General features: G+C 47.2%; 4 protein-coding genes across 9 annotated transcripts; 1 reads left to right on the top strand and 3 right to left on the bottom strand.

Annotated features, from left to right (window-relative positions):
• Positions 1 to 547: 547 nt before the first annotated feature.
• On the bottom strand, positions 548 to 3,734 carry LOC121595227 (inhibitor of nuclear factor kappa-B kinase subunit epsilon). Its single transcript, XM_041919003.1, has 5 exons — positions 2,290 to 3,734; positions 1,931 to 2,210; positions 1,783 to 1,858; positions 1,007 to 1,708; positions 548 to 920 (listed from the first exon to the last, which is right to left on the bottom strand). Exons 1-5 carry the CDS (start codon positions 3,401 to 3,403, stop codon positions 807 to 809), a joined length of 2,286 nt encoding a protein of 761 aa, XP_041774937.1. The 5' UTR covers positions 3,404 to 3,734; the 3' UTR covers positions 548 to 806.
• A 559-nt stretch (positions 3,735 to 4,293) lies between these two features.
• On the bottom strand, positions 4,294 to 5,507 carry LOC121595232 (protein stunted-like). 6 transcript variants are annotated; one of them, XM_041919012.1, is made up of 5 exons: positions 5,402 to 5,507; positions 5,222 to 5,291; positions 5,027 to 5,157; positions 4,646 to 4,688; positions 4,294 to 4,412 (listed from the first exon to the last, which is right to left on the bottom strand). In XM_041919012.1, the coding sequence occupies exons 2-4, from the start codon at positions 5,248 to 5,250 to the stop codon at positions 4,678 to 4,680; spliced, it is 171 nt and encodes a 56-aa protein (XP_041774946.1). In that variant the 5' UTR covers positions 5,251 to 5,291; positions 5,402 to 5,507; the 3' UTR covers positions 4,294 to 4,412; positions 4,646 to 4,677. The 6 variants fall into 6 exon arrangements, with proteins under 6 accessions (XP_041774946.1, XP_041774947.1, XP_041774943.1 ...); XM_041919013.1 differs by having other exon boundaries at positions 4,661 to 4,688; XM_041919009.1 differs by lacking the exon at positions 4,646 to 4,688.
• Positions 5,508 to 6,012: 505 nt separating this feature from the next.
• Positions 6,013 to 9,410, top strand: LOC121595229 (myotubularin-related protein 2). The gene is made up of 5 exons (XM_041919005.1): positions 6,013 to 6,951; positions 7,025 to 8,050; positions 8,181 to 8,351; positions 8,439 to 8,646; positions 8,724 to 9,410. Exons 1-5 carry the CDS (start codon positions 6,853 to 6,855, stop codon positions 9,017 to 9,019), a joined length of 1,800 nt encoding a protein of 599 aa, XP_041774939.1. The 5' UTR covers positions 6,013 to 6,852; the 3' UTR covers positions 9,020 to 9,410.
• Positions 9,411 to 10,174: 764 nt separating this feature from the next.
• LOC121595230 (tRNA-splicing endonuclease subunit Sen2) lies at positions 10,175 to 12,401 on the bottom strand. The gene is made up of 2 exons (XM_041919006.1): positions 11,756 to 12,401; positions 10,175 to 11,687 (listed from the first exon to the last, which is right to left on the bottom strand). The coding sequence occupies exons 1-2, from the start codon at positions 12,294 to 12,296 to the stop codon at positions 11,398 to 11,400; spliced, it is 831 nt and encodes a 276-aa protein (XP_041774940.1). The 5' UTR covers positions 12,297 to 12,401; the 3' UTR covers positions 10,175 to 11,397.
• Positions 12,402 to 12,532: the final 131 nt, after the last annotated feature.

The raw sequence follows: 12,532 nt of genomic DNA, 5'->3' as shown, positions 1-12,532 counted from the left end.
GGTGGGGGGGGGGGGGGGCATGGGGATGTGGTTTTAGATTTCCCATAATTGGGCGTTTCTGTTGTAATTTTGGGCCTTTTTCTAGGAGTCAATTTGTTACAAAAATTTGGATGGAATGGAATTTACTTTTCTTAACTTAATTTAAACAATATTAAATGCCCTCAAATTAACAAGCGAATTTATGTTTAAAAAAATCCCATTTCCCAGGCGGATTATCACCAAAAGAAGGAATGAAACCGAAATACATCCAACATCCACTGCGTGCCCGATCTAGCTCGGAAAATCCAAACCAGCCGCCTGGGGTGTGAAAAAATCGATACCTTAAACGTTTTTCCCAGCTGTTGTTGGTGGTGTGGGGCGAGATTAGAGAGCGGGAGAGTCGAGTTGGCAAGTTGGGAGAGCGCACCAAGCATTTTCCGGTCGGCGGTAGGATGGGCCCGTTTTTCATCCACAATTCCATGCGATTACAAAAGCATTTTATAGGTTTAAATTATTTTCTGAAAAAAAAACATACAATTAGACAAAACCAAACATTGGAACGTTTACATAAAATATAAGAAAATATATACTTTATTCTGCCCAATCGTGCGCAATCGTTTATATATTGTTTTCTATTTATATATTATTCTATATATATATAACACTAACAGAATACTGTAGCGTTGTTACACAGAGATATTTACACAGCACAAAAGAAATTGGTTTCACATTTTAACGATCTAACATAGAAAGGTATATATCAAATAATCAGGAACGTCACAAGAGAGCGGGGGGCGGGACAACCCGGTGCTGCCCTAACCCAACTGCTACGTGGCGGCCGCCTTATCGCCCACATCGGGAAGCAATCCCTGCGTTGCGGCCAAGATATCACTGTTTTGCTGAAGCATTTTCTTCACCTCTTTGATTTGGTTGTACATGTTCTGTTGGGGAGGGGAGATGAAATAAAGATAAGTTAGATTAATATAGTGTTTTGAAGGGTTTAAATTAAATTCCCTTTCCAACTCACCATAAAACACATCACTTTATACTGATTCTGGCGTGCGGAAAGGCCCTTTCCATCGCTACCATCACCCCCATCTCCACCACCACCTCCACCCACGATCGGGATTGTCGTCGTTGCGGTCGACGTCATGGTCGGTATCGATTTCCCGGCGATCGTTTTCGACACCTCCCCATCCGTGCTGATTTCCTCCTTCAAATCCTCCCGATGCTGCTTCAACTGCTCGCGCAACTCGTACAGCGCATCCACGTACGCACCGACATCCTTGGTAAGGAACTGCGTCTGCAGGAAGATGGTCTGCGCCTTCTTGTACCAGTCGGCCAAACATTCTGCCTCCTGCTCGACCGCCTGCCGGACACCATCGTTCAGCAGCGCTTTCAGCCGCTTGCCCGTTTCCGCTATCTTGACCTTCTCCAGCACGTGGAACTGCTCGTCGTTGTAGGTGAGCGAGCGGGTGGCCCGATCGCGCAACATGTGCTGCCACGAATCGCGCAGCCGATCGACGAGCGATTTCGCCTTCTCACTGTCACGGTTTTTGTTGGGCGTGCGGAGCGCCCTGTAGCCCGAGTTCCATTCGCGCACGAGCGATTCCTCCTTCACAAAGCGTGCGTACAGCTGCTGGATCGGTTCGGAGACGCGCTGGAAGTCGGACTTTTGCGTTTCGTAGCTGGCCAGGATGGTGGCGCCGAGCTTTTGGTACGTTTCGTGCTGTTTTGGTAGAAAAAGGGGGAAAAGTTAATTGATTAGATGATCAAAAGATGACAAAAAATTCGGCTCTTTACATTGGATGCCGCCACTTCAAACATCTTGGTCAGCTCGGAGATCAGTCCTTCTATATCCTCCAGATGACGGGTTCGTCTGAAAAAGCCAAATAAGCAAAACGTTTAGAATCTTAAATCTTCCAGTGCGAATCGGTCTCGTGGCACTCACTTAAGTAACTTCACCAGAAAACCGGCCAAAAAGCCAGAAAATTGATGCACCGATTTGTTCATCAGCGTGTCCAGCAGTGATAGGCTCTCGACACGCCTCTTACACTCGTGCCCCACGCTGCAGGCCACCTTCGCCAGGCTGGCATCGTTCTCCACCGAAATGCCGTTCGGGAATGTAGGGAACTTGGGCAGATCCCACTCAGTCGGTAGTATAACGTTGTAGTTTTCGATGTTGAACAGCATCACCGGATTGCTCGGATCGGTCGGTGGATAGCCACGTGCTGAAAATAGGCAGAAACGCCGACTCAGTGAAAAGGTACGAATCGAAGTTAGTCATGATTGTAAACTCCTCGTACTTACCACTTGTGTTGGCATCCACCTTCGTCGCAAACAGTTCGTTGTCGAGCAGCAGTAGCTGGGACGCCTGCGGCACATCCGTCTGCGCCAGAATGTGTTCCAACAGATGGACCAGCGTCTGTTCCGGCTCCAGGTACACCTCGATCGAAGTAGCCCGATTAACGTAGAAAATGTGCAGCACCGTTTTGTTGAGAATGTTTTGCACCTCGAGGAAAAACTTGTCAAACGACCACATCCTTCCCTGGCTCTCCTCCAGCAGGCCAGCCATTAGCGGCGTTACAAGCTGCTTCAAACCCTCCTTCAGCTGACAGTGGGCGGGCAGATGCTTGGACCACTCGATCGGTCCATTCTCGCTGGTCTGCGTGCCGGAAATAACTCCCGGCGCTTTCTTCGTCGTGATGTGGTACATCGTTTCCTTGTTCTTACGCCCACCGTACGGCCGGAAGGGTAAATTGCCCGTCGCTACATGATAAAGCGTCACCCCGATCGACCAAAGATCCACGTTCGCCGTGAAGCTACGATTAATTGACTTCCGCAGCACGGCCCGCTCGTACATGTCCGGGTGCAGGTACTCCTCCGTGCCGTAAAGTGAAGCAAACTGTTGATTTTCACCGAGCTCCCGGGCCGCACCAAAGTCCGTCAGCTTGTACACCGTCTGACCGTCCTCCGAGATGTACTTCATGATGTTGCCCGGCTTCAAATCGCGATGCACGAGATTGTTGTCCCGCAGATGCTTCATCCCGGCGGACAGATGCTCCAGCACGAGCAGGAACTCCTTCTGCGGCAGCCCGTACGTGTTTTCCGGATCGTCCAGTATGTTGAACAGGCTGCCGCCCGTGCACAGCTCCATCACGATCACCTTACCGCGGCCCTCCTGGTCGTCCTCGATGTCGAGCAGCTTCACAATGTTGTTGTGGTTGACCTTCCGCAGCACCTCGAACTCGCGCATCTGCACATCCTGCGGGCGCATGTGGCTGAGCTGGTTGAACGTCTTCACGGCCACCGGCTCTCCGTTGTGCTTGTTGACGCCCTGGAAGACGGCCCCGGTCGAACCCTTGCCCAGCACGCTCGTCGTGCACCAGACGTAGTTCATCGATCCGCGTAGGAACGAGTTCATGTTTGGGCTGCGCGGCGGTACCAAGACGGTGAACGAACGGGAGAAAGAAAGAAAATGGGGCCTAGTTTTATCCTATCCAACAACCACAACGCCACGCGATCAAGCTGCTGTTTCCGGCTTGTTTTGGCCGTGTTTCGCACGGGACCAAGGGTCGCACTATCGATGGGCCGTATGATCTATGCTGGGAAAGAATTGCACCAGCGAAAACGGTGACGCACATTTAATGTTCCGATGGCGTAGCACTTTCATAAACATTGATAAACAACACTCATTATCGTCTGCCACAGCGCGGAGGAGAAATCCAATGTTATTGCTCGCTCTGCTACAGTCGAGCTGTCATGTTTTGCAGGGATCGTGGTGGTTGTTATTGTGCTGCGCGCAAGCGTTTTCGTTGCTATGCGTAAATTCCATCGCATTCCGTGCTTTTGGACCGGTGGTGTTGCCGGTTGAAGCTTTTCATTGTTCTGCGTCCGAGGAAAATTGGATATGCTTCATGATTGCGGGTTCCGATCTCAAATCCCTATATAAGAAAATTTTAGTCCAATGTCAACAGTACATACAATCTTATTTGGGAGAGATAAAAGTTCATAGCACAGTGAATTCTTTCATCTTCAGGGGCTTTCTATTACCCATAATTGCCATACTATCTAACAGACCGCACCGCTCAAGTACTTCAAGTACAGCTTACATCTACAGTGACCTACGGAAGAGGAATTGAGTTTTCTTTTCGGACATATCGTCTGAAAAAGTTAAACACATAAAATTCTTACAACATGTACCAACAGTTTCACAGAAGCTTTTTTCAAATTATGTAAGAAAATATGTTTCTAAGCACTTTGTAATAAATTTGTTAATTTCTTTCTTCTAAGATAAATAGATATTCGAAAATGTAGTTGGTCATCAACGTAATGATTTCACATAATTTATTTCGCCCGCTATCTGTACTAAACATGTGTTTTCCCAATCCGGACCAGAATTAACTGTCGTTTGGCTTATTCGCTTAGGGCCTCTGTAAAATAAAAAGTAAAAGAATCGTATGTTAAACATAAGTCTGCATTAATTTTATCTTCATCTCCAAACTTTCATCATGCTCAATAAAACGCATTCAGTTATAGTTAGAAGCAAACGGGAAGACAAAACTCGATAAACTTGTTAGCATCTTAAAAAGGGGACGAGAAAGCAAGTTAAATTAAATTCAATGCATACACACGAAAACACGCGAAACTGAAAAGAGTAACTTACGACGAATAAACTAACCAAAATGATAAGAAAAATCATTTTTCATCTGCAACAAAAAGTAAATAAATTGTAATGAAAATGGGTCGATGTACAGAGAGCCAAAGATTTGATAAAATGGAGCAAGAAATTGAGAACCACTTTTTCACATAATAAATTTTGCTAAAATTTCACTCTGGTGTGTTGGTTTGAGCACTACTGTACATTGGACGAAAACAGTCCCGTGCGCCGATGTGTGATGCAATCACCATCGGTCACTCGCAGGCAATCTATTCCCATTTACCCATCTCCAGTGGATTTGACCATGTGAAACACTTTTGCTCACTCTTTTCAAAGGATATCACTTGAGTTTGGTAGAAATATCTCGTAGATTATCTCGTTACTTACTTTCCGGCTTGCCACCCTGCCATTTGGTGAACTTGATGTGGGAATCATCGCGGCGGGCAGCTTGAACTCGCAGCTCCGGCTTGAGCGCTTTACGGAGCAGCCGGGCGGCAATGTTGGAATAGTTGATGTAGCTAAAAACAATCATGCGGATTTAGAGAAATTGGCACCATTTGTATCATTCACCCTCGAACTCACTTCAGTCCGGCAGTTCTCCAGGCAGCCATTTTGATATTTCTCTGTAGCGAGTTTTCAAGAGTGGATTTTGCTGCAAAACGTTTGTTCTGTTATTGTTTAATTTGTTTTTCGGCTTGCGGAACAGTTCCAGCGTTGATAGTTGATTTATTTTCCGCTAAAAAATGTGAATAAAAATTTTACCTCACGCTGCGGCGCTGTTATCTCGTCTCCACAAAAGGTCACAACAAACAGCTGTCACCCGCGGCCAGGTTGGACAAAACACCCGTCGCCAAAGCGATTCTACTGTCAATCGGGTGGAAACGCTTCGTTTTTGCACGACAGTGCCCGCCCCGAAGGATGACAGTCACACACCGAGACACAGCGACAACAACAAAGCATCGCGGGGCAGTGCAGCAGTGCAAAGAACCCGAAGAGTCCGAGAATCGCTGTTGTGGTGTTATAGAAAAAAAGTGTTTTATTCAAGGACCGTAAAGATATCAGGTCAAGTTATAAGCCCGTTTTGACAGCTAGGTGGAAGAAGAATCGACGAAGTAAACTGACAGTTAGTTTTCCGCGTTTGGCGAACGCTTCAAGTTCTCGAAGGAAAATTTCCATTTTAAATCACGAGCTGTGTTCTAATAAACTAAAATATTCATCCAAATTGATCTCCACCAAATATGGACCATGCAAAACGTAAACAATCCATCAATACATATACAAGCGGAAAACCATCTGTCAAAATCGGAGCCTAGGGGGGGGATCGCAAAAAGCGCTATAACTACACCTCATTATACATTCCACCTTGAAAAAAAGTATTTTATTAATTAAAACCATCTCCTCGGTGTGACAGTGGGCGAGAAAAACGAGATTCATCGAACGCGTTCGTGCTCAACCCTCCGGACAACGCATATTCCATCTGTATCCATTCCCAAACAAACATGGTTCAGCTGTTTATCGTGACTGTGTGGCTTATCGCAAAGCGTATGAATGAATAGTCAATATTTAACACTCTACACCGGGGCAGCCAACGTTCCACTTCGTTCCCCCTGCATTGCTGCAACAAATCGCCCAGCCGCCACCACCTCCCCTTCACGCACATTTACGCGCTGCATCCGGGTTCGTGCATTTTTGCCATTCCGCTTGCCACCCAGCCAAGCTGACGTCAGTGCGTGTCACGAAAGTGACGAGAGAAGACGCGGAGTAATACCAGCTACCAAGCCCCTAAACAGAAAAGGGTGTGTTTAGTGCACAAGATTACACACACTCACACGCACAACGTGAATCAACATTCCGGGCGTGAAAAGTTCCCCCCTACCCAAATGGGACGGTACGGCCATTGTTAGTGCAACGCAGGTCGAGGGGAGGGGAAACCCAGTCGCGATAAGAAAGTAACAACCAAACAGTGCACGTACCTCCGCCACCCCAAAAGCACCTCAATCAGCACACCCCAGTTGGGTTTTTGAATCAATCCAATTAGAGCGACGCAAAGCGCGGTCGCCTTTTTAACGGTGTGAAGTGACTCAAAGGGAGAATAGATAGGTGCCAGTGGATGTGAAACTGGACGTTCCGGGAGTATACAAATCCCCCTTGTCGTGAGACAGTGGAATTGTTTAAACGCTACCGTTGATAATCAAACCAAATACACAGACACCATGGAACACCACGGGACAGACTTTCATCGGAGCTCGAACTCGCTCGATTCCGATTCCAAGTCCAGCTCGCTCAACTCCAAGCACGGCATGGACACGATTGTAAGTAGTAGTATCGCGTTCAGCTGGTGACACTAAAACCCCGTTAATACATCGACATTTCAATCCATTTCAGGTGGCGAACGAAAATGGCTTCACCTACCTGTCCGGAGAAAACATGCAGGACCGGAAAAGTGACGTCTCGTACATCTGCCCGTACAGTGGGCCGGCCATCGGGACGCTGACCATCACCAACTATCGCCTGCACTTCCGTTCGCAGCCCGCCACGGACAAGGACCCGGTAATAGTGGTCGATTGCCCGCTGGGCGCCGTCAGCCGCATCGAGAAGGTCGGCGGAGCAAGCTCGCGTGGTGAAAACTCGTACGGTATCGATATTTTCTGCAAGGACATGCGTAACCTACGGTTCGCGCACAAGCAGGAAAACCACTCCCGCCGGACCGTGTTCGAGAAGCTGCAGCTGTACGCCTTTCCGCGCGCCAACGAGGGCCAACTGTTTGCGTTCAACTATCGGGAAAAGTTCACCGAGGACGGGTGGACGGTGTACGAGCCGGTGGCCGAGCTGCGCCGCATGGGCGTAAACAGTGCGAACAACGATACGTGGCGCATAACGCGCCTAAACGAGGGGTACGAAATTTGTGACAGCTATCCGTCGGTGTGGGCCGTACCGAAGACGGCCAAGGATGATCTGCTGAAGCAGGTGGCCGCGTTTCGATCGCGTAACCGGCTGCCCGTCCTGTGCTGGATCCATCCGAAGTCGCTGGCGACGATTACGCGCTGCTCGCAGCCACTGGTGGGGGTGGGTGGGAAGCGCAGCGAAGCGGACGAAACGTACATCAACCTGATCATGGAGGCGAACGCGCAGTCGGACAAGCTGTCGATCATTGATGCGCGACCGAGCGCGAACGCGATCGCGAACAAGGCGAAGGGCGGCGGGTACGAGTCGGAGGATGCGTACAAGAACGTGGAGCTCACGTTTCTGGACATCCACAACATACACGTGATGCGGGAGAGCTTGCGCAAGCTGAAGGAGATTTGCTTCCCGGCCAACGACGACCACAAGTGGCTGTCGGCGGTGGAGAGCACGCTCTGGCTGAAGCACATCAAGTGCATTTTGAGCGGCGCGGTGAGGATTGTCGATCGGGTGAGTAGGGGACGGTAGCCTTATCATCAAATGGGCATCGTAAATTGATTAATTGCTTGATAAGTGAGACTGCAGCGTGGATGAATCATTTATGTTATCTAACGCGTTTACACTTCGCACCCCAAATTAGATCGAAAACATGCGAATGTCGGTTGTGGTTCACTGCTCGGACGGTTGGGATCGTACGTCACAGCTGACGGCGCTGTCGATGCTACTGCTCGATCCTTATTATCGAACGCTCAAAGGCTTCCAGGTGTTGATTGAGAAGGAGTGGCTTAGCTTTGGACACAAGTTTGAGCAGGTTTGTCAAAAAAAAAGAAACGAAACACTAATCATTTGGGGATTCATTTTTAAACAAATTTCTATTAAACATGTTGTCTCTCCACAGCGCATCGGACACGGCGACAATCACCATTCGGATGCGGACCGATCGCCCGTCTTTCTGCAGTTCATCGACTGCGTGTGGCAGATATCGAAACAGTTCCCGCATGCGCTAGAGTTCAACGAATACTTCCTGATCACGATCCTCGATCATCTGTACTCGTGCCGTTTCGGTACCTTCCTGTACAATACCGAGCGCGAGCGGGTCGCAAATGGTAAGTCGTTTTGATGTGTGCGCTATTTGCCCGGTCTTTTGTAATTGAAAAAAAAAAAAATCCTTGCACTCTCGTAGATCTCAAAAACCGTACCGTCTCGCTGTGGTCGTTCATCAACTCATCGCACGAAGAGTACCGCAACCCGCTGTACGGTGGGCTGAGCAACTATCTTAGCTCGATGCCGGTACAAACGGTGCTGCGGCCGGTCGTCAGCATGCGCCACATTCGGCTCTGGAAGGGCCTATACTGCCGGTGGAATCCGAGCATGCGGCAGCAGGATCCGATCTATCAGCGTACGCGCGAACTGCTGGCACTGCAGGCGGAGCTAATGAAGCAGCTGGAGGACTGTCGAACGGAGCGTGTGCTGAATTGAGCTGGCCCAAGCTCAGCCAATGCTTCTTACACACACACACACACACACACACTCGCCTCCAAAAATCAACAGCCGCGTGTCCTTGTGTAGACTGGGGGAAGGTTGTTGTTGTTTTTTCCTCTTTTTTTTTTGGCGAACAAACATACAAAATATGAAGCAAAACTAACACAAGAAAAAAACGGAAGGTATTTTACTATTGGTTTTAAGCAAACATGCAACAATGGAGTAAAATTCCAATTGTCAAGTTGTTTTTTTAGGGCAAAGTTTCAGCAAATCGAAGCAAACAACAAAACAAAACAAAACTCACACAAACATTGTATTTCGTTTCGTGGTAACATCTTATGTTGTAACAGTGGTGTATTATTAATAAATCAAAAGTGTCTATTATTCAGTATGTAGTATTGCGTTTATTATAAATTGTCGGCCTCACGGTTAAACTTTTTTTTTTAAATCGAATCCCTTGTAGTCTAATCTTAAACGTAAATTCAGAAAAAAAACTAAAGTACGAGGAAGCCTTAATCAGAAGTGTAAAGATAGGCAAATGAAAAAAAAACGATTTTGAACCATTATTTTAAAAAAAGCAAAAAAAAAGGAAGGAGAAGTATACATAAAAACAGGGTGAAGTAATATGACAATACAAGCTTGCGATGCAAGTATGAGAGGAGTTTGGGGTAAGAGACGAGGAAAGGATGAACTGTTAGCGGGGATGGAAAGGGTCTGAGCTGTTATTAAAAGTACAAATGCAATGAAGTAAAGGATCATTGGATCCAAATAATGTACGCCGGGGAGCGACGTATAGCGCACAGCGTCATCTTAAATAACGAGAGGGGTGGCGTAAAGCCCTATCTGAGCAAGGAGAGTAGGAGCATCAATATTGCCGTCTAGTATACGACCTATGAAATTAAAGCTCGAGCTTGAGTACGCCAGCCTGCAAGAGATTCAAGCCCTAGAATATTGCAACGCGTTTCGTAGTTTGGAATGGGGACAGTTGGACCCGCCATCAGTCGGAAAGCGAATGTTGAGAAACGTTTTTGAACTTTTTCGAATCTTAAAATCTACCCCGCACTGACTGAGCCAGCAACTGTCGAGGCGTATTCCAGAGTGGGGCGGACTAATGAGCTTTAAAGCACTTTCCAGACATACCCAACGGAACAAAAGTAGCAAGCTTGGAGCAAAATAATCGTTTGTCTCCCTCTATCCTCTATACCACGCTCGCTTGCACTCATGCGCGAGCGCTCGAGTATATTCTCTCAGAACTGAGTATTCGCAGCTCAACCCGTGCAGTGAGAATGTATATACATATGTATACGTATGTACATACATACAATGTATATACATAACACATATGTGTTAATGTGCAGCGAAATATTTGTCTCTGTATCGCATTCCCCCACCCCCAAAAAAAACACATTCACTCTCCGCGCGCTCTTAAAATTTTGGCGCGCACGCTACTTACAACACAATACAAAAGGTCGTTTCAACCGCGCGCACTGATCAAAGTCGCGATGGTTCAATCGGAACGCCGACGCTCCAAGTCAGAGATTTAGTGTGAAAGAAAAAGCACTCTGCACTCACGGGCTCCGTTCCAATGGCTGCGGAGCCGGCGACGACCCACCGTTGTTCCGGAGCCGGCGACGAAACAACGGCTCCGGACCAACGGCTCCGCACTAACGGTTCAATAGAGACATCATTGTATGATAGCGTAATAAAAAAACGAGTTTATATTCTCTTATGTGTGGGAAGTTAACACACGATATGATTGCAGTATTGACGTTGGTTGTGTAGCATTCGTTAGTCTCTTCTTTCTTAACAATATTCAAAACTAATCGATGTTTTTTTTTTTGATAAATTATTTTAAACACGACGTACTCTGCTATTTACAGATTTCTTCGATTGAAACTTCATTGAAAAAGTTCTTTTGGTCGGAGCGGAGCCGGCTCCGGAGCCGTTGAAGCGGAGCCGTTGGTGCGGAGCCGGCTCCGAAATTGTCTGGAGCCGGTCGGAGCATAATCCCCCAGCAACCCCTAGCTGGTATAGAATACATCTTCCCGCTCGATACTTCAGTAGGTCGTACATTTGTATGACCGCTTAGGACATCAAACGTACGACTAACATCGATGAGGAACGTTTATGCGTTTATTTTATCCAGTGTCCTCTTCGATTGACTGTATGGCGGCCCTTTTACAAACCATGGAGGAGCGGATTGGGTCGTTGGAGCGGGAGGTAAAAATGGGTAACCTTAAGCTATCCAGAATGGAGGAAAAATTGGACGAGCAGACACGAAAAGCGGTCCCGCGGTCTTAAGATAAAGTGTTAAACCCTATAAAATACAATGTTTGATGATTTGAGGGTTTGTTTCATGAGAAAGAGATTCGATTTTAAACTTGATTGCGTGCTGCCAGATAATTATGATGCTTTGTAAACGTTTCGGCAACGTGCACGTCTTTTACCCGCTCCAAACAGGCCGCATCGTCCGACAGATCAAGGGCGGAGGGATAGTGCACCTCTAGGAACAGTAAATCCTTTCCGGTGGTTTCCGCGATACGATTAAATCCTTGAAAATCTAATCCATCGATTGCGGAAGATTGCATCTCTGCGCCATCGAACACTTCCTGTATTAGTACGATGTAGGACGCATGATAAAACTGTGGTCCTTTTACGTAAATCACTGAAAGGCAGGAAAGGGAGGAAATTATTAATTTATATCCTACAGAACTTTGTGTTGCAAATCCATACCGAAATCGCCTCCAAACTTGATTCCACTTTTAATGATCCAATTTTTCGACTTCAGATACAAATAGGCACAGTAGCACGCCAGGAAGTTGCGCTTCACTGTCCGGAACTTAGCAAATGCCTGCGCAACGCTGATCGTGTTCCCGCGCGTGTCTTTAAGGCACAACATGTTCAACATATGCATCAGGAAGAAGGCTTCCTCTAAAAATAAGCAGAGCGGTTCCTCGATCATCCCAGCACTCGGGTCTTGCGTCGATGCGGGCAGATGCCGTTTCCTTTTGCGTGTCGCGTCTCGCGCGTTTGTCATGCAAACCGGGAATGCGCGAGACAACATGCCCTGCCCGAAACCTCCATTTAAGCATAGCAGCCGTATATCGACGGGATTTACGACATCAATTGTGTATCCCGTAAAGATGGCTTCTATCGGCAAGGGCTCGCCGGATGCAGCATCAACGACCGGCAGTGGCAGTGTTTGCGATAGTTCCGGTGGAGTTTTCTTCTTCGGTTTAAGGCTAAAAGCAAATAAAGTACACTTTGCCGCCATCACTTGGGGAAGAATAATTTGTAGATTTGTAGATTATCTATTAAACATTTTTCGGTTTTAGTGCAGTAAAAAGCACGTTTTGTGAAGCAGCTGATCATGATGTTTGTTTACATTTCTTGCGTTGCTGTCAGTTGGAGCGAATGAAGCGTTTCCAACGAAGCAAGCGTTTGTGAAGCAACAACCCCTTATATGCCAGGTCATACCATTTCCTACCGTAGCAAATCCAAAATGGTCTA

Source organism: Anopheles merus, chromosome 3R (genome assembly GCF_017562075.2).
Source record: "Anopheles merus strain MAF chromosome 3R, AmerM5.1, whole genome shotgun sequence".
NCBI lineage: Eukaryota > Metazoa > Arthropoda > Insecta > Diptera > Culicidae > Anopheles > Anopheles merus.
This window is presented reverse-complemented; position numbering and strand designations above follow the sequence as displayed.

What these genes read in the sequence shown, in the direction of transcription:
- LOC121595227 (XM_041919003.1), bottom strand. Translation starts at nt 3,403, where the DNA reads ATGAACTCGTTCCTACGCGGATCGATGAACTACGTCTGGTGCACGACG. An exon ending in TTGAAGTGGCGGCATCCAAT is followed by an intron (nt 1,709 to 1,782) that starts GTAAAGAGCCGA and finishes CTACCAAAACAG; the next exon opens with CACGAAACGTACCAAAAGCT. An exon ending in ATAAAGTGATGTGTTTTATG is followed by an intron (nt 921 to 1,006) that starts GTGAGTTGGAAA and finishes CCTCCCCAACAG; the next exon opens with AACATGTACAACCAAATCAA.
- LOC121595230 (XM_041919006.1), bottom strand. Translation starts at nt 12,296, where the DNA reads ATGGCGGCAAAGTGTACTTTATTTGCTTTTAGCCTTAAACCGAAGAAG. An exon ending in CAAGTTTGGAGGCGATTTCG is followed by an intron (nt 11,688 to 11,755) that starts GTATGGATTTGC and finishes CCTGCCTTTCAG; the next exon opens with TGATTTACGTAAAAGGACCA.
- LOC121595232 (XM_041919009.1), bottom strand. Translation starts at nt 5,250, where the DNA reads ATGGCTGCCTGGAGAACTGCCGGACTGAA. An exon ending in TGGAGAACTGCCGGACTGAA is followed by an intron (nt 5,158 to 5,221) that starts GTGAGTTCGAGG and finishes GATTGTTTTTAG; the next exon opens with CTACATCAACTATTCCAACA.
- LOC121595229 (XM_041919005.1), top strand. Translation starts at nt 6,853, where the DNA reads ATGGAACACCACGGGACAGACTTTCATCGGAGCTCGAACTCGCTCGAT. An exon ending in AGCACGGCATGGACACGATT is followed by an intron (nt 6,952 to 7,024) that starts GTAAGTAGTAGT and finishes AATCCATTTCAG; the next exon opens with GTGGCGAACGAAAATGGCTT. An exon ending in CGGTGAGGATTGTCGATCGG is followed by an intron (nt 8,051 to 8,180) that starts GTGAGTAGGGGA and finishes ACCCCAAATTAG; the next exon opens with ATCGAAAACATGCGAATGTC.